At 35.2% G+C, this 23,767-nt stretch overlaps 2 protein-coding genes across 4 annotated transcripts in view; both read left to right on the plus strand.

Annotated features, from left to right (window-relative positions):
* The window catches only part of LOC144452135 (SPARC-like), a 36,153-nt gene extending 26,531 nt beyond the window's left edge, over positions 1–9,622 (plus strand). The window contains exons 4-7 of the mRNA XM_078143164.1: positions 5,492–5,719; positions 6,041–6,198; positions 7,027–7,210; positions 7,575–9,622. Coding sequence (XP_077999290.1) covers positions 5,492–5,719; positions 6,041–6,198; positions 7,027–7,210; positions 7,575–7,579 — 575 coding nt within the window. The 3' untranslated portion in view covers positions 7,580–9,622. The remainder of the gene's footprint in view (positions 1–5,491; positions 5,720–6,040; positions 6,199–7,026; positions 7,211–7,574) is intronic.
* A 681-nt stretch (positions 9,623–10,303) lies between these two features.
* On the plus strand, positions 10,304–22,677 carry LOC144451964 (poly(U)-binding-splicing factor PUF60-like). Of its 3 annotated transcripts, XM_078142894.1 has the most exons (14): positions 10,307–10,369; positions 12,092–12,161; positions 12,996–13,043; positions 15,099–15,236; positions 15,671–15,885; positions 16,356–16,628; positions 16,905–17,032; positions 17,255–17,323; positions 17,891–17,993; positions 18,504–18,608; positions 19,345–19,525; positions 19,870–20,069; positions 20,630–20,819; positions 21,450–22,677. In XM_078142894.1, exons 5-14 carry the CDS (start codon positions 15,703–15,705, stop codon positions 21,557–21,559), a joined length of 1,542 nt encoding a protein of 513 aa, XP_077999020.1. In that variant the 5' UTR covers positions 10,307–10,369; positions 12,092–12,161; positions 12,996–13,043; positions 15,099–15,236; positions 15,671–15,702; the 3' UTR covers positions 21,560–22,677. The 3 variants fall into 3 exon arrangements, with proteins under 3 accessions (XP_077999018.1, XP_077999020.1, XP_077999019.1); XM_078142892.1 differs by lacking the exons at positions 12,996–13,043; positions 15,099–15,236 and having other exon boundaries at positions 10,304–10,369; XM_078142893.1 differs by lacking the exons at positions 10,307–10,369; positions 12,092–12,161; positions 12,996–13,043 and having other exon boundaries at positions 13,765–15,236.
* The last annotated feature ends 1,090 nt before the right edge of the window (positions 22,678–23,767 follow it).

The raw sequence follows: 23,767 nt of genomic DNA on the forward strand, positions 1-23,767 counted from the left end.
TTAGAGCATGGTGGTGGTGTCCGCCTCAGGGAAACAAACATGTATATAGCTTGGGGGAGGTGTTTGTGTCAGAAAGTGACAAACAGCAGAATGTACAAAGAATATAATCGTCCATTATAGCGTGGAGGTGTGTCGTTATACTATACCCAACACATAGGGAGTATAGAGCTGATAAAATGGCAAACAGCTCTATGTACAATGAACATGGTAATACTAATTCAAACTGTTAGAAGAACTGATAAAATGACAAACAGCTATGTATATAGCTTGGAGGTGTCTGCAGTTTCTGCTTCAAAAATTGACATATGTCAATGTACGATGTATACTAGACAACTTGGAGGTATCTGCCACAAAAAGTGATGTATGCCATTGTAGCATGAAAGTGGTATCGACCTCAAAAAGTGACATACACCAATATACAATGCATATAATGCTTGGAGTCACTTAGACGAGATATGTGTCATCCATCCATCGCCCATGACCACCCAAGAAATGTACATGTACAATGTCACATACATACTGTATTACTTTCCAACTCACAAGTGTTCTACAGACTACTTCAATCTACATACCAAACAAAGCTATACAATGACTACTCTGTTTTCTTCCAATATGAACCACTGTGATGTTATCGTTAAATGTCTATTCCCCCTCCAGGATATGTGCAAGGGTTGGGGGAGGGGGTAGGGGGTAGGGGAGAGGCAATCTCTACAAAACAATATTTAATTGCCATGCTTTGTAACAACAAAGGGGAAAATGTTCAAATTAAAAGATTTCATAAATGTGTTTAAGATGTATGACATGAAATGTGTGTGTGTTAGTCTGTCTTCAAATAGTACATTTAGTTAAAAAAGGTGTTTTTTTAAAAAACTTATGACTAAAAAACCTTTATTGGTCAAAAAAATGTTTGATTATTTTTGTCTTCAACTAGATGTAGTACAAAATAAAAAGTAACAGAAGAGTGAATAAAAAAAATGACTTTGCCAGTCTTAGAAAATATTTATTATCTAATCTTCAACTAGTTCTAAAAAGAAACTATTTGTTTCCTTTCTTCAATGAGTACAAAATAACTAAATGAAATTTAAAAAGTAAATTAAAAAAAACACCAAACTTTGCTAAAAAAAGTATTTTGTTTATTTTTCTATCTTCAACTAGAGAAAATTAAAGAATTGAAATAAAAACAGTAAATGAATAAAAAAAAGATTGCCAGTCTAAGAAAATATTTATATATCTTCCTCAACTAATAAACATTGTTTACAGCTTGTAAATGATGTACAAAGGTTATAACACACAAACAGTTCAAAGTTTTTAGCATTGAGTTTTCAATCGTGTTTCTACATGGTCTCAACATTTGTATTATGTCTGGTTACAAGTCACCTTTTTACATCTCCATAGCAACCATCTCCTTCAAAATGATAAGAGATTTGTGTAATGCAGTAAATAAATACATTAGTAGAGATATCAAAAGACTTTGGTTGGTTTAGGAGTTAAGTTGTTGTATGGCAGGACATATCTGTTTTTAAAGGCCAGGGTTTCAAACCCAGGTTCTCGTACAGTTTCAGACAGTCTGAGAACATTCAAAATATTTCTTGAAAATTGACTATATCATATGCTACCTGGAATGAAGATATACTTTGAACTAATGTTACTGTTTGGCTTACAACAACCTATAGACTAAAGGAAGTATTACCCAGCTGAAGATATGATTATGTAGACAATGTAATCTGTCTATAAGCAGAGAGGCTCCATAAATATTGGTAATATCTTGGATGATAGAATGTTGTTGTATAATAACTGATCATTACGTGGTGTCACCATTAGATAAAGTTTTTACATGATAGATTAAGACATCAACTCTAGGATTAAGATTAGAATGTAATTGTAAAAACTGTTTGGTAGAGCTTTAGATAAAGACTGATCCTATGTAATCCTTGCACTAATGTGATGACCTGAGATTGAAACAGAGTCCTTTAATAATAAAAAAAAGAACTGTTGTTGGTTGAAAGGACACAGGTATTTATAATCAACCAGTGAAGGTATAGCAACAATAATCAGGCTGTCCTGAAGATGTCCTTACATGTTTCTGTTTGTTGTTTGAAATCGATGCTCAAAATGAACCAGGGTTATTGTTCATAAAAATTACTGTTATCAGTGTCATTTTTTTAGCACCAGAAAGTGTGTGATTAGTTAGTCAGCTTTATGCTATAGCGTTTTGATTCAGTATAAACAACTACCCTCAATGATAAATGATAACAACTAGTATTAACAATATGAGGGTTTATAAACTTTATTGAGTACAGAGGAATTGTTCACACTGTGTCTATTCTCATGATTACCTTACAGATGTGATACATTCAGGGTCAAATACATGACATACTTGTTGACTGGACATCTGTTAAGTCTGCATTCTTGTATATAAAGTCAGCAAGGTTATTTACTTGACTTATCCCAGATTACAACACTTTTATTCTCTGAGGTAGTGCACACAATGTGGCTGGTCAGTTTCCTGGTATTGGATTTGGCCTTTAATATTTTCTCTAAATATGTTTTGGTGGTGTAGGTGAATACCAAGTACACATAAATGAAAGACAATAACCCTGTCCATATATGGAATGCCTTGTATCAAATATGCCCCTTTAAAAGGCACCTCTAGCAGAGTATGGATTATCAAATATGACCCATAGAGGCACCTCTAGCAGAGTATGGATTATCAAATATGACCCATAGAGGCACCTCTAGCAGAGTATGGATTATCAAATATGCCCCATAGAGGCACCTCTAGCAGAGTATGGATTATCAAATATGCCCCCTTTCAATAAGTTGATGCTACTGAGTATATCCAAATTATACCCTACAAAAACAGGCTGAAGTCTTTTAGCAGTTGTGGAATCTCTTTTGTGAACTCTCCCAGAGAACAAACACAAATGAATACAGACTGAGATCGTTGTCAGGTTACTGGGTGCCTTTAATTCTTGAACTTTCCCACAGATTGAAGTCATTGTCAAACCATATTGCATTGATGTTTTGGCTAGCGATTCTGTTTTCTAATTTCCGCCAACAGCTAAGTCTCTATCAAGTTACTTTAATCTTTTCCTTTGAACTTCCCCTATGTACACATACTGAGCTCATTTGCCAGCTACTATATGAGTCTGTGTCTCAGCTACAGATTCTCTCTTGCAGTTTATACCAACAGACTGATTCTTAATAATATCTCAAGTTACTTATTCTTTAAATTTCCTTTGAACTTTCCATGTACACATACTAAAGCCAGGCACTGTGTATGAAGTCATTGACAGACATTATGCCTTAGTCTGTGTCCCAGCGAGAGATTTTCTGTTGCAATTTCCACCAACAGGCTGATATTTTGTCATTTAAGTTCCAGAATCTCTTTTGTTGAACTCCTCCCTCCCACCTATGAACACTGGCTATCATATATTATGTATGCTGACTTCGTTCTACAAAGTTTAACCTCCGACCTCTAAAAGACAGTGGTCTGAGGTTTAATAAACACATACTGATTCAAAAGTCTTTATCAAATGACAGACTTTGAAGTTCCAGTATAAATACCATTCAGTATTTTCTGTACAATATACCGACAAACTGAATTTTATTGGATGCAAAGGTTGAAAACTTAAAGTCAAGTTTACTGAACCTTTTCCTTGAACATCCACTATAAGTATATACAGACTCAAGTCTTTGGTTCAGCTTCTTGTACTTTTCTTATCACATTCCTCACAGACTATAAGTACAGACTCAAGTCTTTGTTCAACTTCTTATACTTTTCTTATCACATTCCTGAGAGACTGTGAGTACAGACTCAAGTCTTTGGTTCAGCTTGGTGTACTTTGCTTACCACATACCTGACACAGACTATCAGTACAGACACACATTGAAATCTTTTATCTAACTACTGGATCTCTTGTGACAATGATTACCATATGTTGTAGTGTTTGATTATTAAAAAGGGAGAGACTAGACCCAAGGCTGATAGTCTTCTCCATGATCTATGACTTTGATGGTGATTGTGAAGGGTTCTTTTTGACAAGGTGAAGACCGTTGTTTGAAGTGTTCTAAAATAATCACATCGCTGACTGCAGTGTCAGATAAAACCATTTCTCATGTTGTTTTAGCAAGTGGGTGTTTTGAAAAGGTCATTTGGCCCGGAATGTAGGTCACTAGGGCTATACTATGTCTTAGTACCAAATACATTACAAATAACTGTCCATATCCAGAAAAATTGCCAAAATTATACTCTTAACTTCGTAATAATGTAAAATTTAAAGATCGAACTGGAATAGTTGGAGGGAAAGATAAAAGATTTGTTCATTTTTTTCAAAGATTAAATTGAGAATAGAAAGGCCAATTTTAGTCTAGCGCTATCTGTGGCATCAAATCTCAAGATTTCCTTTATGGGTGAAGGTAACTTGATATCAAGGGTAGTATCTAGACTTGACCAATTTTTTAAAGCCCAGATATTTGTTTTTGTCGCTATCACAGCGTAATGTTTTAACGATGCTAAGACTCCAGACTTAATTAATTACTCCCAACCAAGCTGTGGTGAATCCATTTTAAGCTTAGACGTAACCTATGGTGTATTGGCGTCGTCACAACATACATTGGGAGTGAAGTTGAATGTGTTGGGGATCCTGCTAGGATCTTTATTTATGTTGTAGTTTGTGGATCTAGAGTACATTACCCTCCTTTAAACTAACAAGGACATGTAGTTGTGCAAGATACATGCCATAAAAATTGACTAGACCCTGTAGCTTATAAATCATCCTGGCAATGAGTGACTGCTAAAGTTTATGGTAGTGAAATCTTTTAAATTCTTTACCCAGGATTGTACCAAGGCAACCCATGATATATACATCCTTGAAGTATTCTATTGTGCATTCCAGGGGGGATAAATAAAAACAAAAGAATTTTGTAATGTATTGTTGGGGGCGCTATATAACATAATTTAGTTATTGCATATTGTACATACAGCTTGTCATTATCAACTGCCAACATTATTATAATCCATGAAAATGTTGATATTTTGATGATTTGTAATTGTTGCATGCTTATGAATCAAACATTTATTGATTTAATTGTAACAAGTAGTGGACTGCTTGTCTCCCGCTTGCCACCATTTGAAGAAAATAACTGAATACCAGTTACAGTAACCATGGTAACAAAAACATGGACATAAAAGACAGTGAATAAATCAAACTGGGTCTAGTTTCCGTCATGAGGGTTGAGTTGCATACATTTGCATTCAGTGAACCAAATCCATTTGATTGAATTTTCACTAGCCAGAATGAATTTAAATACATTACATAAAATGTACCTTGTGGTCACCTGAGTGTGTTTCACTGTTGCTGCAATGTGCCAATTGTTTTTATGTTACAAATTGTCTTTGTAGTTTTGAACTTCAGGCCAAGGATGGGGAAAATTCTGTGATTTTTTTGCCTAACTTTACTAAATTGTGATTGTTTGATTTGTAAACCAGATCCGTGTGAGTTCAAGAAATGCAAGAAACCTGTAGGATCTATGTGTCAAGTAGTTGAAAAGAAAGGTAGAAAGACAGCAGAATGTGTTTGCCCAGAAGAGTGTGATGATGAAGATTCTCCAGTGTGCAGTGTGTATGGCCGTCAGTATGACAACCGCTGTAAGCTTCACAAACTGGCATGCAAAAAGGGAAAATATATCAGGGTAGCTTACGAAGGAAAATGTATCGGTAAGTATCACAATGTACTGCTGTATGACATTGACTTCCTGTATATTATTGACTTTCTGTTTATACGATTTAAATCAACTTCACTTGACCCAATGTTTATTTCAATTCCTCCACCAATATGACCACAACATTTTTAGTATTACTTCATTTTAGTATTACTTGTCTTGTGTTGCAGCTCTTTATGGCATTATTGTTTTTTCTTGCTTGTAATAAAGTATGTCTTATGGTTAATGAAAATTAAGGCACAAAAACACTTTTTTACCATTTTTTAACCTTTTTACACGTTCTATTTTTTGACTGACATGTAAGTGTTGATTTCAGCTTCTCAAGAACCATGCCAGGACTATGAGTATGAGCAGTTTCCACGGCGATTGTTGGAATGGTTCCTCCATCTCAAGGAAAATGATGAGTTTGGAAGCATTAATCCTCGCAGCACTACTAGAAGCTTGTCTATGCAAGAGAAGAGAAGCCTGGCAGAGGTAAATATATACCAGTCACCTGTCTACAATTTTGGTGTAATAGCCTGGTACAGGTAAATATATACCAGTTACTTGTCTATACACTTTTGGTGTGATAGTCTGGCAGAGGTATATATACCAGTCACCTGTCTACACTTTTGGTGTAATAGTCTGGCACAGGTATATATACCAGTCACCTGTCTACACTTTTGGTGTAATAGTCTGGCACAGGTATATATACCAGTCACCTGTCTACACTTTTGGTGTAATAGTCTGGCACAGGTATATATACCAGTCACCTGTCTATACTTTTGGTGTAATAGTCTGGCACAGGTCAATATATACCAGTCACCTGTCTACACTTTTGGTGTAATAGTCTGGCACAGGTATATATACCAGTCACCTGTCTACACTTTTGATGTGATAGTCTGGCACAGGTAAATATACCAAGTAACACTTGGCACAGCCTGTTGGATGTACAGAGATCGACTTGTATTACATTTCATCATTTGATAAGAACAGTTTTATGGCCTCCTTACATGATAGTTCATATCCACAAACAAATTTTAAGTACCGTACCATTTCATGTATACATAAAGAGGCCATAAACCTGTTGATATCAAACTATGGAAAAAACACTACTGGTAGGCTCTGTACATCCAACGTACATGCTGTGCCAAGTGTCATGTAATTCGTTTATTTACTTTCCATCTTTGTGACTAGTTCTGCTTGTAAATGCTTGCATGTCACTGGTTGTATTTCAAATAAGACTAACTCAGAGAACCATCAGAAGCCAATTTTAAATATCAGCCTGAAAATCTAACTTTTACATCATGTGTTTTGTTCCAGTGGAAATTTGATTTGTTAGATCGTAAGGGTGACAAGAAATTGGATCGCCGTGATTTCCGTGACTTCCGTTATTCTCTCATGCCGTTAGAACATTGTGCTGATGACTTCTTTAAGGGATGTGATGATAATGGCAACAAGAAGATTACATTAGATGAATGGTTTGAATGTTTAAACCTTGATGAAGGTATGTAGACAATCAGATATCAGTGTGGCGTGTGTGTGGTGTGGTGTGGTGTGTTGTGGTGTGGTGTGGTGTGGTGTGGTGTGGTGTGGTGTGGTGTGGTGTGTGGGGGGGAGAGAGAGCGGGAGGGAGGGTGGGTGAGCAGGTGGGCGGGCAGGCGGGAGGGAGGGAGGGAGAGAGAGAGAGATTATTTTTGGCCAATTAGATAGAGGTTATTGAAGTATAACAATATTTTAAGCCAATCAGATGAAAAGACAAACATCTCTAGCAAATGCAATTCAAGTTGGATTATGACATGTCTATTATTTATTTTTCCAGTAAAAATTCACAAATAATGATTCTAATTTATGTATTGTTTTCTTTACAGAGTAAAAAAACTATAGAGAAAGAGGTTGTATAACTTGTGAAACCAGCAGACTGGCTATTTTAAGTTTCATCTTTTTCCTACTCTTCCCCAAAAAACAAAACGCTGAAATATTTTTGTACTTTTTTAAAGACTCGTATGTCATGTATTTCAGTTTTTAACTCTGGTATTTACTAGTCAGAAGTCACTATCTATTTGATCAATATATCTGTGGATGCTGTCTGTAAATGTGTTTTGTTGTGAATTCAGTCATTCCGTCTAACACACAACTCAGGCTATACTATATCCTTGTATTCATCTCAAGTCTTCCTCTGTTTTAACAATTAGAAGAAGTAAAACTTTTTTTTGAAACAAGTTTTAAGAATACACATGTACACCAACTGCAAACCTCATGTGTTAAGAATTTTAACCTCCTGTGTGTTAAGATTTTTAACCTCCTATGTGTTAAGATTTTTAACCTCATGTGTTAAGATTTTTAACCTCATGTGTTAAGATTTTTAACCTCCTGTGTTAAGATTTTTAACCTCATGTGTTAAGATTTTTAACCTCATGTGTTAAGAGTAATATACTTCAAATTAAATACACAGTCAAGTTGTGTTCAGCATATTTACAGTAAATTTCATAAGAACTATTTGTTGGTACTGTACAGAAAAGTTATATCAGGATATATTGATATATGGCTAGATGGTAAACAAGTACTTTTCTATATCATATTGTGACATACTGTCTTAGATGCACTGATAGTATAGAGGCTATCTATAGCATTCAATATCACAGAATTCTACCCAATAATAAGTTAGCATTTATTGGAGGTGGTTACATAATGTCCAAATATGGTATATTTGTCATACAAGGATGCTATTCATTGTTTACATCATTCTAACAGTTGTGGGTTTACTCATTTACATGAACAACTTTTACTTCATAATTTCTCATTGAGCAAGACTGAGTGGAGAGAGATCTTGAGATTTGAAGTCATGGATAGCATCTAGACTAACTCACAATCAATACACCTGTTTTGTTGAAATATTCTTGTTCCTTTTATTATACTGTGTGTATCTTGTATTGGTATATACTATAAGAAAAGAGTCTGAAATTGCATGGTTAGAATTTTGATTTGATATAGTTTTAAAGAAATCTGGTAATTTTTTAAATAATCACAACAGCAGCTACTAAGTAGTTGAGAAAGTTAAAATGAATCCATTTTATTAAAGTGCATGCATTATGTGATCTAGAAAGTTATACAAAATTAGGTGTTTTCTTTTTATTTGTTTATGTTTCACTGTATTGTGAATTTACTTGTCCACATTAAAATGATCTTTAATTTACTTTATTGTTTTTGTCTAGATTTGTATCATTACTTAAGTGCCATCATTTATGTTATGGTGAACTTCAGTAACACTGACAAAATGGTGCTAAGTTTTCAGAAAACATTTCATATACCGCCCTCTAGTGGATTACAAAAGTATTGCTTTGTTTAAAAAAACACCCCCCCCCCCCCCCCCAGTCTGTGTCACCAGGGTCAGACTGTGATCAACAACACATCTACCCAAACATATGGAATAAATATGAGATTTTACAAAAATTAATGAAAAAATTGACCCTTGTTTCCACCCTCCAATGTAATGGAATGTCCTAATGCAGCTTTCACAGTTTTGTTTTTATCCTGTAGTACGATACATAGACTGCAAGATACGATACAAAGACTGTAAGATACGATACATAGACTGCAAGATACGATACATAGACTGCAAGATACGATACAAAAACTGTAAGATATGATACATAGACTGCAAGATACGATATGTCATGTTGTTCAGCCCTAACACAATACCCAAGTGGTTAGCTGATAGCGTGGCACCACACATTGCAAGATACGATATGTTGTGTTGTTCAGCCCTAACACAACACCCAAGTGGTTAGCATGGCACAACACATTATATCTTATAGACTATGTTATGATGTTTGTCTCAATGTCATTATGTAGTTTGTATCTGTAACCTTCTCAGTGTCATTATATAGTTGTATCTGTAACTTTTTTTACTGTTATTTCCCCATTAAACTATTTGATAATTCCAATTCTATGTGTAGTGTATTTACTTGTAGTTAATTTAGGAACTTGATAATTTATGGGGTTTTGCAATATATAAACTATAGACTCTCTCCACGTCTAAGGAAAAACAAGAGAATTCATTGGAGCTCAGCAGAACAATAGTTGAACAGCTTTCACTTCCCATTCATGGCTTTATGTGACTAGAAAGGGTGTGAGAATAACCAGTTTTACATAATGATTGAGGTATGCTAGAAAGTACACAATTTATTTTCAGGGCAATAAATATACATACCAGTGTGCACACACCATGTGATCAAGCTTTTAAATCCGAATTTACAATAACCTATAACTTATTCTATTGTTTGGTATTTTACTTGTTTGCATAGGTCTGTAGAAGTGAAAATCACAATTATTGACGATATAGGGGGGGGGGACTTTCTATTTGCCTGTGATTTTGTTTTTTAAAATACGAATGTCGCTTTATTATGGAATACTCCTATGAAATGAGTGCAATAATAAAGATAAAATTGTATGAAAATTAACAAGAAAATGACAAAGTAAATCAGACGAACATGACCATTGACGTAGACAGTGGAGAGAGAAGAAATGACGTGACGAAAAAAGTTTCCGACAACACCTAGCGCCCTCTACGAAATTCAAACATTGATGATCACGTGACGATATGGCAAGCATAGTAGCAGGAGTGGGAATATCTCTCGATCACCAAAACGGCGATATTTCACAGGTATGTATCATGATAATTGCATTTCATATACTTTGATCTAGACGTTTACGGATTGATTGAAGGTACTGTTGTGGAATTAATGATATTTTCACTGTTTTGCATCATGAAAATGCATGTGATTCACCAATCAATGTCGTAGCTCACATTTCTATTGGTCGCCATATTGGATCTTTTTGTGGTTGCGTCTCTACGGCGTGGCTAGCCGGAGAGACTTCCTTAAAACAGCCAAAACCGAATGTCAAATGTTAGCTTATGTTGTCGATTGCGCCTCATATCATCAAAATGTATATTCCGCCGGACAGAATTTGACGATAGGACAAAGATGTTAGTAATTGTTACGTTAGAAGAAGTGCAGCGATTCGGTCTTCGGCAAGATCAGCCCTGAAGGGTTTCCTTGGATTGATGAAGTGGCAGTGCAGTGGTCGGGTCCCCCCCCCCCAATAAATAAAAAAGCAAAGCGTAAACAAACCCAAAACAGCAACAATCAAACAAGTGTTATGATATCATTATGATTGTTATGTTCAGATAGATCAGAGATTGTGTCGATGCATCTACACCACAAATTCTTGAACTTCAAGTTGAAGACATTTTACTGTTCAGTGTTCGTGAATTTGTGGTCAGATTTTTTCCCAACAATTTTGGTCATGAAATCATCATTACAGTCTCTGTTTCTTATCTCTTCTAAAATAAATATTATTGTAAGACTTCCCTTATTGCTATATCACTTTTGAAGTATTGAAGGATCTTATAAAAATGAAAACAACAACAAAAATATTAAATGTAAAATAGGTTGTTTGTGTCTGTGTGTAAATTATAAGCTTTTTACAGTTATTTTATTAGAATGTGAAGGGCCTATAGGAAGTATTTTAATCAATTCTGAAAAAAAAACCTATAGTACACAGAATCAATTTTTCTGTCAACACTGATTTGATTCCTTGCAATGAGGAAAAGACTGCAGTGAAAAATGTTTTGAAGAATTTCCATCCCCATCTTCCAAATCATTGATGTCCTTACACACTGTCACATAAAATTAGTAATATATCTCATAATCTATATAAATGATTAACTAGTAGTTATTATTATGTTGACATAATCAAATATGTTTTTTGCTGTTTTTCTGTTTCTGTCTTCAAAAGCCAAAAGATTTATTCGTATGACCCCAACTAGGGTGAAAACTACGTTATGACAAGAAAATGGCTATGGACTACCGATGGTAGACACGGTATGCTTGGTGGATGTAAATAAATGTGCCATTATGAGGTGTTTCTGTTTTGAGCATTTAAGATATTACATGACATTCTTTTGTTTGAATTAGTGTAAAACGACTTGCGTAATGTTTGTTGTATGTAAGATTAAAGATACAGTGTTTATGGTACAGAATTTATTAGAGTTACAGTCAAAAGTCCAGTTTAGGATGTTTGTCAAATGAAATATTCATATCTATGTAAATTTATCAAAAATGCATGAATTTGAACCATCGTTTTCAGTATATCCCGAACACCATGCTTGACTACAGGCCTAATGACTTTTACCAGAAGTTATTAGCCATGCTAAATTTCCAAAACAGGAGAGTGTGGATTCCAGGCTTAGCTAGTTTCTGTAATCCATGTCACAATGTCATAGAAGTCATTCAAGCATATAACAGTAGTAAATTTGAAATGTCAAATGCCAAACACACTTGATAAGTACCTGTATTAAGTAGTTTGATTGATTGCTTTACAGATGGCGTCTGGAGCTGGAGACATCGGTGAGCCAGCAGCAAAAGTGATAAAGCTTGAAGATGGCATGAAAGGTAATTTGATCTCTGGGAGGGAAAAATTGTGATTGTGGTGATTGTTGTTGTCTGACATGAAAGCACTTAAATACTTGTCGACCAGTGGCTAACATTAACCTTGCTCCAAATGCCTAAACTTGACTACTACTCCTGCAGTGTTCTTGCTAAGGTTGGGGAACCCCTGGTAACAGATGGGGTAAAACTTGCGTACATCTTGTGCCTGAAATTTGGTGGGGTATCTCAGTAATATATGACTGAGAAATTCTTGTACATTTTACCTACTTACTGACCTTAGCAAAAACACTGTACTAGTACTACTACTACCTACATGATGCAGACATGCTTGCCTGTCATGGCAACCAAAGTAGGAACAACACACATTCTTTTCACATGGAGGTATGAAGACAAGGACCAAGCCAAGAAGAACTGGTGATGTGGCGCTTGAAGATTCTACAGTAAAAACAATGTCTTACACTCAAAATATGAATTCCAAACTTACATCCGCAGACAAACACACATGGAGATACATACATATCCACACACACACACTGTCAAATACATCCCTATCAACAAGATGGATAAATGTTTCACATCTGAAAATACCCTTGTCATCCCTGGTCAATTTGTCACAGTCCACACTAATCCACTTGTTATATATATAAAAGGCTTATTCCATTCTTGTATAAGTAGAAATGAAGGGGTGTTAGGTCTAACAAGTATAGATGTTTCGTGTAACTCTGGTTGTGTTTGGCTTACCATCATCAGTAAAAATGATCCATGTGTCACTTGCATTTGTTAATTATGTTTTTCTTTTCTTTTTCTTTTTTGTCTTTCTGTGCATTTTTTCTTAAGTTCTAGATTTGATGCGAGCTGTAACCTGACATATCTTCTATAGCTATGGTACGCCATGTTTTGTGCCGGGGCTGTTCCCTCACAACTATTGAGGAACTCCTTCATTACACATTTACAACCTATTTTGTTCATTTACAAAATGTCTGCAGCACTAAAAATATATTTATAAACAATGCTGATCAGAATATATTAATTTGGGAACTTTGACAAAATTACTGACACGGTGCCAACAATTGTTTCACTGACTTACTGTCCGCTTTTTTTGTGGAGATGGTGAATGTCTGAGGAAAAGTGATAGTGAAGTGACAACATATGTAGATTAACAATAAAGACTTGTCTTGTTAAAAGCACTTAAAGCTGAAATTATCCAGATTACTTTTAACACGCCTCTATAATCTAAACTTTTGCAATTTAATGTCGTGAATGCATCTGATCTGACCAAGTCCACTTATTATTTTGAACTGCATCTTCTGTAGAATATGAAGTGTTGATGGTTCAAAATGTTCTCTTATGACAAGGAGCTGAGTCAGTTTGAAATTTCACACACTAAATGTTTATAAATGTGTGGTTTTTTTTTAAATATTCCATTGTTATGACATGGTTTTTGTTTAGATCTTAAAGCAAGAAACCATGTATAATTTCATCTCTGTAAGTGTGTTTGCTTCAAGCTAGGTATTTATTGTTTATCTAAAGTAAAGGGTTTCTCTGTTTATGGTGACTAAACTGACATCACAAAACAGATCTGAGTAGTTGAATACTTTCACTTGAAATACAAATATACAAATGTAGGTAGTTGTGTTTGTATATATTTGCTCATTGTAAACCGGTCAAAGCTGAAGTATAAATTTTGTCAGTCTTTATGAACACAATGAAAAGGCAGCAGTAAAATAAATCAATGAATTTATCGGCAAAGTACCATCAATATATTTTTTGTAAATTATCAAAAGAGCAAGCAGAAGGTCACATTACCTGTAGAACCCTGCATATCATATGTTGTCAACTTCACATAGCTAAATGACATCTCCACAGCTAGCCCGTTGTCATAGCAGCCCTTATGTCCTGTGACGTGTATAGTCAGATTTGAAACAAAAAGTTTTCAGTTACAAAACATAAACAGCCATACTAATCATTTGTTTTCAAAGTTTGCTGACTTGACTTGGTCCTTCTAGTTTGAATGGTGTGATAGAAACATAACTAATGTTATTTGGGTTTGATGGCAGAGGTTCCAGCAACATTAGAATTCACTAGCTAACATGGTCACATGGTTTAAAGCTGACAATATTTGCATAAATACCATATATGGGTAATAACCAGACAGGGTAGTAACATACAACATGAACATAACCATTCCTATCTGATTCTGCTGGGATGTGTAGTCTCACAAATTTTTGAAAAGACATCTAATGTTCTACATGTTTCACAGGTCACCTGATCACCAAAGCATAATGTTTCACAGGCCACCCAATCACCAAAACATAATGTTTCACAGGCCACCCAATCACCAAAGCATAAAAGGGTGAAGGGGGAGTATTATGTGTCTAAATTTAGTGTCCAATAAATCACTATTGTAGTAATAAGTAATGTATACAGTGACATCTATATACATTGGGACTCAGAACTGACAAACCTTTGTCTGAAATTATCACATGAAAGATAATATTTTAAATTGCTTAAAGAAATACTCCTATGTAATCGGAATGATTCTAACCAAATGTACATGTTTCAAAGTTCATACTTAAGGCATTTGTGAGGGGCATTTCCTTGAACAGTATTGTGAGTGTGTACGTTGTTGTGAAATCGTGTGTGTAATCATGATTGTATGAGACTATAACACCTGTAGCACTCTAACCCAGTATTCATCAAGTATGCGAGACTGAGAGTGTAGATATTTATTATGCACATGTCAGTGTGTTAACACGAGAGAGACGACACATTCACCTGGTGATTGGCACATCTACATGTAGTGGAGTCTCCTTTAAAATAATACACTGTACAGACTTTTTAAGCACCAGACAACAAACAAGTATACCACTCCCTTCAAGAACTAACGTTTCATGTTTTATTTCCAATCTCTTTTCTGTGTGTTTTTATGCATTGATCTAGTTAAGAAGCAGAGTTGGTCAGGAAAATGCCCAAAGCAGGCGTAGCTACACAGACGACTCTCCAATTCTAGCTTGCGTGTACTGTAGCCTTCGCTGGCCTTAGGCCATCAAAGCCTCAACAAATGCCATGATGTTATTGGTAAAGAAATTGGTTACATATGTATCATGCTGTGCCAAATTAAAACCACTAGTCTTTATGTTTGCAATGTTGTGTTTATATATACTTAGTACTCAGTGCTTTTTTTTGACAACTCTTTCATTGGCAATATAGACTCCTATGGTAAGCGTTTTTGGTGTTAAGGATTTGCATATTGCAAGGTAGTCCAAGCATGAGTTAGTAATATTTGTATGAAACATTTCATCTCTAGGTTCATCCACAATGTGTTTTTGTTTTCATTTTTAAAAATAAATTGTTAATAGATTAATAATTCAGGTTTCAGTCTCAGATGTTCTCAAATGTGACAGCCAAACTGAGAACAGTGTTTATATATATAAAAAATAATTGTGTTTATACATTGTGGATGAGATCTGGAACTGTGAAAGTCAGATACTAACTTTCCATGATCTTTTCAGATCCAGACTACCAGAGGAGGAGTCCATCACCTATGCCCATTGTTGAGCAGAAAGGACCAGTTTTGGCTGGACCTGGAGCCCGCAAAGATGGTCCACAAGGTTTACCCAAACTAACAGAGTCCCAGTCTGAAGCACTAACCAAAGCCAAGAAGTATGCTATGGAACAGAGTATAAAGAGTGTATTGGTCAAGCAAACATTGGCACACCAACAACAGGTACTTTGGTCATGAATTTACAACTCGTCAAAATACATGTGTGTTTGTCATGAATTTACAACCGTCAAAAATACATCGATGTGTTTGCCTGAGTAATGTGAGGCAAGGAAAGACTTCATGCAAAGACAACATTAGGGGTAAAAACAACACTACAACTGATACAACAATAGTGGGTGCCTCTGGTGTAGGTTTCCACATAGATGTCTCCAATGTCTATGGTTCATTCAGTGTGCCCTCTAATAATAGCCAAATTTGGTTTTGTGAGTCAAAATGATAAAAACTGGCATTTCTTGTGAGTCACCACATAAGAGATAGGAGAACACCAAATTTTGGTGCGCCACTAGAAATTGTGTGTGTCAGTGGCATGTCAAATTGGCTTTGAGGGCACACTGATGTTGACCCGCTAGTATAAGGTAAAATGCTATCACAGGTACCAAGTATTTTCATTGTATTGTATTTCTTTTTTGTAGCAAATGACAAATTTACAAATGGCAGCTCAGAGACAGAGAGCCCTAGCACTAATGTGTAGAGTGTATGTTGGATCAATTAACTTTGAACTAAGGGAAGACACTATCAAACAGGCCTTTCTACCATTTGGACCAATCAAGAACATCAATTTATCCTGGGATCCAGTCACGATGAAACACAAAGGGTTTGCCTTTGTAGAGTATGAGTTACCAGAAGCAGCTCAGTTAGCCTTAGAACAAATGAATGGTGTTATGATTGGAGGCAGAAATATCAAGGTGAGTCTCTCAATTGTGCTTCATATATAATCTCAAGGGTATTACCATTAGATAGGCAATCATCAGATACAGTTTGAAAGTTGTGTTGCAAGCTTACCTGATAACACTGTCCCTCTTAAGGGTCTTGGTCATTGCCCAGTTTATGCCTTCATTGCATGCAACCAACTGTCTTGTAAGATGGATTGCTAAACATGTATGTATATTGGAAATAGAAAAACAATGTTATTCTATGATGTTATTCTATGTTGTCTTAACTAATGTGTATTTTGTCTATAGGTTGGACGTCCCAGTAATATGCCACAAGCACAACCCATCATAGATCAAATCATGGAAGAAGCCAAACAATACAATCGGATATTTGTATCCTCAGTTCACCAAGATTTATCGGAAGAAGATATAAAGAGGTAAGAAAATACTATCTTTATTGTCATTCTCAGTACTGGAAATAGAATTTGACCACGTAGACGCACCATAAAAATATCAATTTATTTATTTGATATCTTGGTTGACATGATTTTTGTTGCATACTTTATACATTTATTACTACCACTGATTGTTATATGTTGTAATATTCTTTCTAGGTATACTTTGATATTTACTATTTCATTATTTTCTCTCTATTTCAGTGTGTTTGAAGCTTTTGGAAAGATCAAAATATGTACGCTGGTGCCAGACACTGTCCCTACAAAACACAAGTAAGTTGGTATTTTGTTGTGATGTCTTTTTTGACTTCCTTGAGAAATAACATTCAGGTAATTTATAGAGTGCCTGTCTCTAATACAACATCAAGTTCCGTAGTCTGTCAGATACAGACATTCGTGCCACGCTATCAGCCAGTACTTGTAGTTAAGAAGCCTGATAAGCCTGAACAACGTATCGTACAGTCTACAAGTTCTGAGGTTCTGTAAAGTTAGAAGGACAGTAAAGTATAGTTATTTTGGAACTGTAAATTAAAAATGAATGTGACATTTCAATCAGTCTCAAACAGACTTTGATCGCATTAAGTCATGTTAGACTGGTTGAAATATCACACTTGTTTCTAATTTACCAATCCAAAGTAAGCACATTTTACTGTCCTATTAAATTTGGGAACTATTTACCATTATATTAATATTGTAGTCTAGTTCCTATACTGTATCGTTACAATTAAACGTCCACTCACATAGTCTAGTTCCTGTACTGTATCGTTACCATTAAATGTCCACTCACACAGTTGGTATCCAGACTATTAATATTGTGTCTTTTCTTTTCTTTCTCCACAGAGGTTATGGCTTTATAGAATATGAAACAAATCAATCAGCACAAGATGCGATAGCTTCTATGAATTTATTTGACTTGGGAGGGCAGTATCTAAGGGTTGGCAGGGTAAGTAAACACACATTCCTAGGCCATTCTGGATTCTGTCATTTAAGTGGCCAAATATCTTTTCTGTTTCAACAAAATTAATGTTATAGTGAAAATAGATTTTATCAATAGTTTCTTTTATCCCCTGTATATGAAATCTGAGTATAACAGATAAAGAATGTACAATGTTCATATGTTCAGAAAAATTCTTGCAATTCAAACCATATCTGGAAATTCCTGGAGTATGTGGAATATTCCATAGTAATGCCACTCAAGTAACATTATTTTATGGAATGCTCAGCTGTGAAAAATTTCAAGTTGCTTAAGTAATACATATTTAGTTGTGATAAGTCAAATGGCAATGTGTTAGTTAGCAAGATCTGAAAAATATGGCAATGTGTTTGTATGTTCTCCAAAATATTCCTTGTAACCTAACAAAATGTTGATACAGGTATAAATCTTGGGAGTTCAAGTAAAACACTAGTTGTACAACCAGTGTAATAAATAGAGTTGTGTTGTATTCATTTCTAGGCAATAACACCACCTAATCAACAAAGTGCACAGATACCTGCCGGTCCAAGTGGACTTCCACCAGCAGCTGCAGTAGCTGCTGCAGCAGCCACAGCCAAAATACAGGTGAGATAATCATATGTAGTAGTCATACAGTAGCACTGTTTTGAAATGTTTTACTGCTGGTGGTGCACCAACTGTAGATAGGTCACAGCCACATTCGCTTTGCAGTTGTTGTCAATAATGTTCGTGATAGCGTGTTCAGGGGATGTGGTACACGATCTAGTGAAAGTACTTAAAAGTTCTTGTCTTCAAAAATAGTACTATATAGTGTGTAGAAATATATTGTTTGCATTCAGAGTTTAAAAACAAAATAATCTTTAGCAATATTGCAATGATAGTCAGAGTCAACTTTGTCTTCTGAAATTACTTACGCTGGATTGCATGCCGCGGCATGTACTATCATGAACGTGATGGATTATAATCACAAAACTGAAGTGGTTGAGACCTACCTAGAGTGGGTGTGTTGTCAGTGGCAAAACATTTCAAAATAGGACTATACAGCGTTTTATTCACTGGAACTATTTGGAAAGTTGCCATAATTGTTCTTTACTATAAACTACTGTGGACAACATTATTCATAGTTTGATTGTAAATGCAATGCAGTTATAGAAGAAGGTGGAGTGTAAAAATTAACTCATAAGTTACATCAGTTGTAATGGCTGCGCAGTAAAAAAGCACAGAGAACATAATTACAGTTAACTTCTTACTCTGAAATGTTACTGAAAACACCAAAGTATATATCGTGTGTCTTTCTGATAACCAGTCATTACTGATAACATTATGTACTATTTGATTCCAGGCATTAGATGCTGTAGCTGGTACACTAGGAGCACCAGGACTTGGAGGACAGACTATGAATGTACAAGGTCTTGGTGCACCAAGTCTTTTAACAGGAAATACAGGTGTAGCTCCAAATCTTGCGGCATCAGCTTTGTTACCCCAAGCTGTTCTAGCAGCCACTGCACCTGGTATTATCACAGGTAAGATATATTACAAGTTTCATTCCAAATTTTGTTGCTGTACAGTTTTGTATCGTCACACTCAGTTGAACTTACTAGAATTATGGTGAGATTTTAGCATGTTAATGGCCCATACTCAGTCTCAGATCAATATACTTGTGTTCTAGTAGGCTTCTAACATGTCAACTCAGTAAAGTCATAGTGAGCTTTTAGTGTATCCTGTGTCATGTATACAGCAACCCTTAGTGTTGGACATTAAACAAGGCATTCCAGTACCATGGGCACAGTTGTATGAACAAGTATGAAAGACAAGTGTTGTAATTCTACTTTCTTTGTCTGTCTGTGTGTGTGTGAATTGTCTTCAGGTGTAACACCTGCCAAGAATGTGATGTCAGCAATTGCACTAGCCAATACAGTAATGGCAAGTCAAGAGAAGAAAATGAAAGAAGAGGAGGAAAAGAAGGAAATTGAGCTGCCTCAAACTCTCAGTGAACAAGAAAACGTGTCAATATCTGGTAGCAGTGCCAGACACATGGTCATGCAAAAATTACTTCGGAAAACAGAGGTAAGTGTGTAACTTTCACTTATGTTTGGTACTAACATACAATGGGTTTCAATTTAACTATAATATGTGTTTTTAAATGTAGAACATGAAGAGAGGTCCTACACTCCTCAAAATCCTTTTAAGTGGGAAAATTTCAAACCAATTGTGGAAAGTCTAGGAAAAGCATAATACCTTGTAAGAACTTGTTGAATAATGATATCGTTAAGTAAAGAAATGTAGAAAATTCCCTGTCATAAACTTTATTTCAGGAAGACAAATGACATTCTAATGATGAGTTAGTTGTGCTACAGAATACTCATGAAAATGAATTTAGTTAGTCACGAAAAACTCTGGAAAATGACTGAAATTCTCAGGATGAAATCTTCTAAATTTTCAGTACCTTGAAGTACGTGAATCCCATGATATTAAAATAAGTCAAAATTTACAATAACAGAATCTAGAATACAGTGTGACTATAACAAAAATTGTATTTAAATAAGTATTGGGTTGTGTAGGCAAGTCTCAGTGTCAATACAACATACAAGTCAGGTAGCAATAATATACATTTGTTTTGATTTCAGTCACGAGTTATGGTTTTACGGAACATGGTGACAGTAGATGATTTAGATGATGAACTTGAAGGTGAAGTAACAGAGGAATGTGGAAGGTATGGTGCTGTCAGCAGAGTTGTTATTTATCAAGAGAAACAAGGAGAAGAAGAAGATGCTGATGTCATTGTCAAACTTTTTGTAGAGTTTTCACTAGCAAGTGGTAAGTAGAGTAGTCAATACAATGATATAACCATGTGACACTTGAGTGTGGTATACTCGATCTCAAAGTGATACTGATTAAGAGCTATCTGTGACCATTCAGATTTCTGTATTTGAAGGTCCTGAAAAGGATATTTTCATTTGTGCCAGATAATGTTTGAGTTAACAATCACATTGATCAGCAATAAATTAAACAAAAAACACCCGAGTCAAGTGAAATACGCAGTTGTCAAGTTGTACAATACAGTGTTGTCAGGTCATACAAATGTAGACTATATTGCAGTGAAAATATTTCAATAGAAATTATATTGTTCATGGTTCTAAGCAGCCATAAAGATCCACTTGTTATTTCTGTTTATGTAATACGAGGCTAGTGAGGTAGTTACATAAACAGATCAATGACTTGATATTTCGTACTAGGTTCCAAGAATCAGATAAGACAGAGAATAGAGTCACTTTGGAATGGTAAATTTTGAAACAAATATGATTTCTGTCCTTCTATAAACCTTGGGCTATCTACTGTAGCCGTTGATCACTTCTTGACATAAACTGACGTGTAAATGTCTGTCAAACTGGCAGACATTGTCAGTTTTCTTTGATTATTCTCTGAACATATTTCATCTTTTTGCAGAGGCAGAAAAAGCTATAGAGTCACTAAATGGGAGATGGTTTGGTGGCCGACTAGTTGGAGCAGAAACCTATGATCAAGTCAAGTTTGATTCCAATGATCTGTCAGGATAGATTAAACAGACAGCTCTCCAAAAAAAGACACTTCATAGACTATTGTGAAGTCTAACTACCTTCCTATGGTTGAAAGCCAATCAATGAACTTTGCAGATCATGAATGGTAACTTCAAGTTCAAGGACAAATGTCAGCCACATTGATCAACTTCATGACAGCTTCCATGGATATTATGACAACGCAACTTTAAAAAAAAAGCCAAAAAAAAAGAGAGGAAAACTTCAAGACTGGAATTTGAAAAACTCCAGCTGTAATGTGTAAAATAACATAAAAGTTCACGTCTGAAGTTTGGTATGTCTTAACCTTCTAAATTGACAATCCCCAAACTGACATTTGTAGAAGTATGGTGATGGTTCATTTTTTCTGACAAAGCAACAATGCTATATTTACTGTCAATAGTCATTTATATGAAATATCAGGTTCTACATTTGGCTGGTGTTGCCTTGAATCCAAGCTGTCTTGTTTGATAGAAATGAAATGAACTCTAGCTAATATTGGTCTTAAACAAGTGTCAATGTTGGTTTGACTGTAAAAATGTCTTTAGATTCTACCATTACTGTACAGATTTGCACTTGATGAAATGCATAAATAAACCTTGACAGAATGTAGAGATATTTGTAAGTCGTATATTTCAGGTGTTCAAATATTCACAAAAGCAAAAGAAAAGGACTGTTGTCATGCCAGAAAATAAACAAGCATGGCATGCAGAGGTTAGGGGTGCTATTTAAATTGATAAAGAATAGGTGTTGACACTGTTACTAATGTTGCCTTAGATCTATTCTGTTATTTAAGTAATAATTCTGTCTTATTATAGTGAATTCATGAAAACTACAATTGTGGATAAATTGTTAGTTCACACTTTCTACATTTTTGAATCACTCTTAACAAACCAACAAACCTATCTTATATTACGAACAAACAAACAAGCCTGTTACAAACCAACCTACCTATGTTATATTTTTAGAGGTTTTCCCTTGCATCAATAAAGCTGCCAGAATTTTGTTTATGTTTATGTTTATATTTTGTTATGTGTTCAATAAACGATGTGACGCTACTTTTGATATGACCCCTATATCAACAAAGTAGTATGCATTCTTTATGATAGACAACTATTTTATCTAGTCAATAAATCAATAAATATGTATACCTTGTATGTTGTCATTGCACTTGTGTTGATATATCTATTGAAATGTATGTAACATCTCCATATAGCATCACAGGGAGCTCAGGCTCAGTTAGTTTTATTTACAAATACAAACAAATAAATAAACAAGTAAACACAAACAAAAACAAGTTAACAAACAAACAAAATAAACCGACAAATGAGTAGATACATACATGAGTAAACGACAACAAACAAACAAAACTAACAGCCTGAGCTCCCTGTGATAGCATTGGTAGGTTTATGTACATGTATACCCAACATTATCATTTGGTAACCCTGGAAACAAAAGGGGGAATATGGTAAAACTTGCATACATATATACCGGCTGTGTATAGAAGATAAGACCTACACTGCAGTGTTTAATATATATATACATATAAAACCTTGGTCTCGTGTATTTTGTTCTTGGTGTACAATTGTATATACAAATGTTATCGTGTGTGTGATGTCATTGGTGTATATACAAATGCTATACTAGTATTTTGTTTGTTCTTGATGAATATACAAAACAAGATTCTCCAACAACTCAATGGCCTCTAATTTTTCTATACTGTGTAGAGATAGTACATGTATAATCACACAGGTGTAATACTGGTGGCGTCCTTTCTTGTCCATCACCCAATTTGATAGGTAAAGCTACACTGGAACACATTTTGGGGGGTAATATTGTACTTGAATATTATTGACTCGCCTGTGGTTGGATGCAATTTTTTGTAGCTGTATACATGGTATGGTAGAATGAATCTGATTTTTGGGGCCTGGTCGATAGGTAAAGCTACACTGGAACACATTTTGGGGGGTACCGTAATATTGTACTTGAATATTATTGACTCGCCTGTGGTCGAACATACTTTTTCGTAACTGTATACATGGTATGGTAGAATGAATCTGATTTTGGGGGCCTGATTGAAGTAACCAATTACAACCATATGTCAGTGTGTGATGTGCTGATCACCCATTCCCCAGCAAGAGATTTAGTTAGATTTTTGGTAGAATTTGTCCATTTGGACAACACAACAGAGAGATCATAGAAAACAAGCCG

Source organism: Glandiceps talaboti, chromosome 22 (genome assembly GCF_964340395.1).
Source record: "Glandiceps talaboti chromosome 22, keGlaTala1.1, whole genome shotgun sequence".
Taxonomy (NCBI): domain Eukaryota; kingdom Metazoa; phylum Hemichordata; class Enteropneusta; family Spengelidae; genus Glandiceps; species Glandiceps talaboti.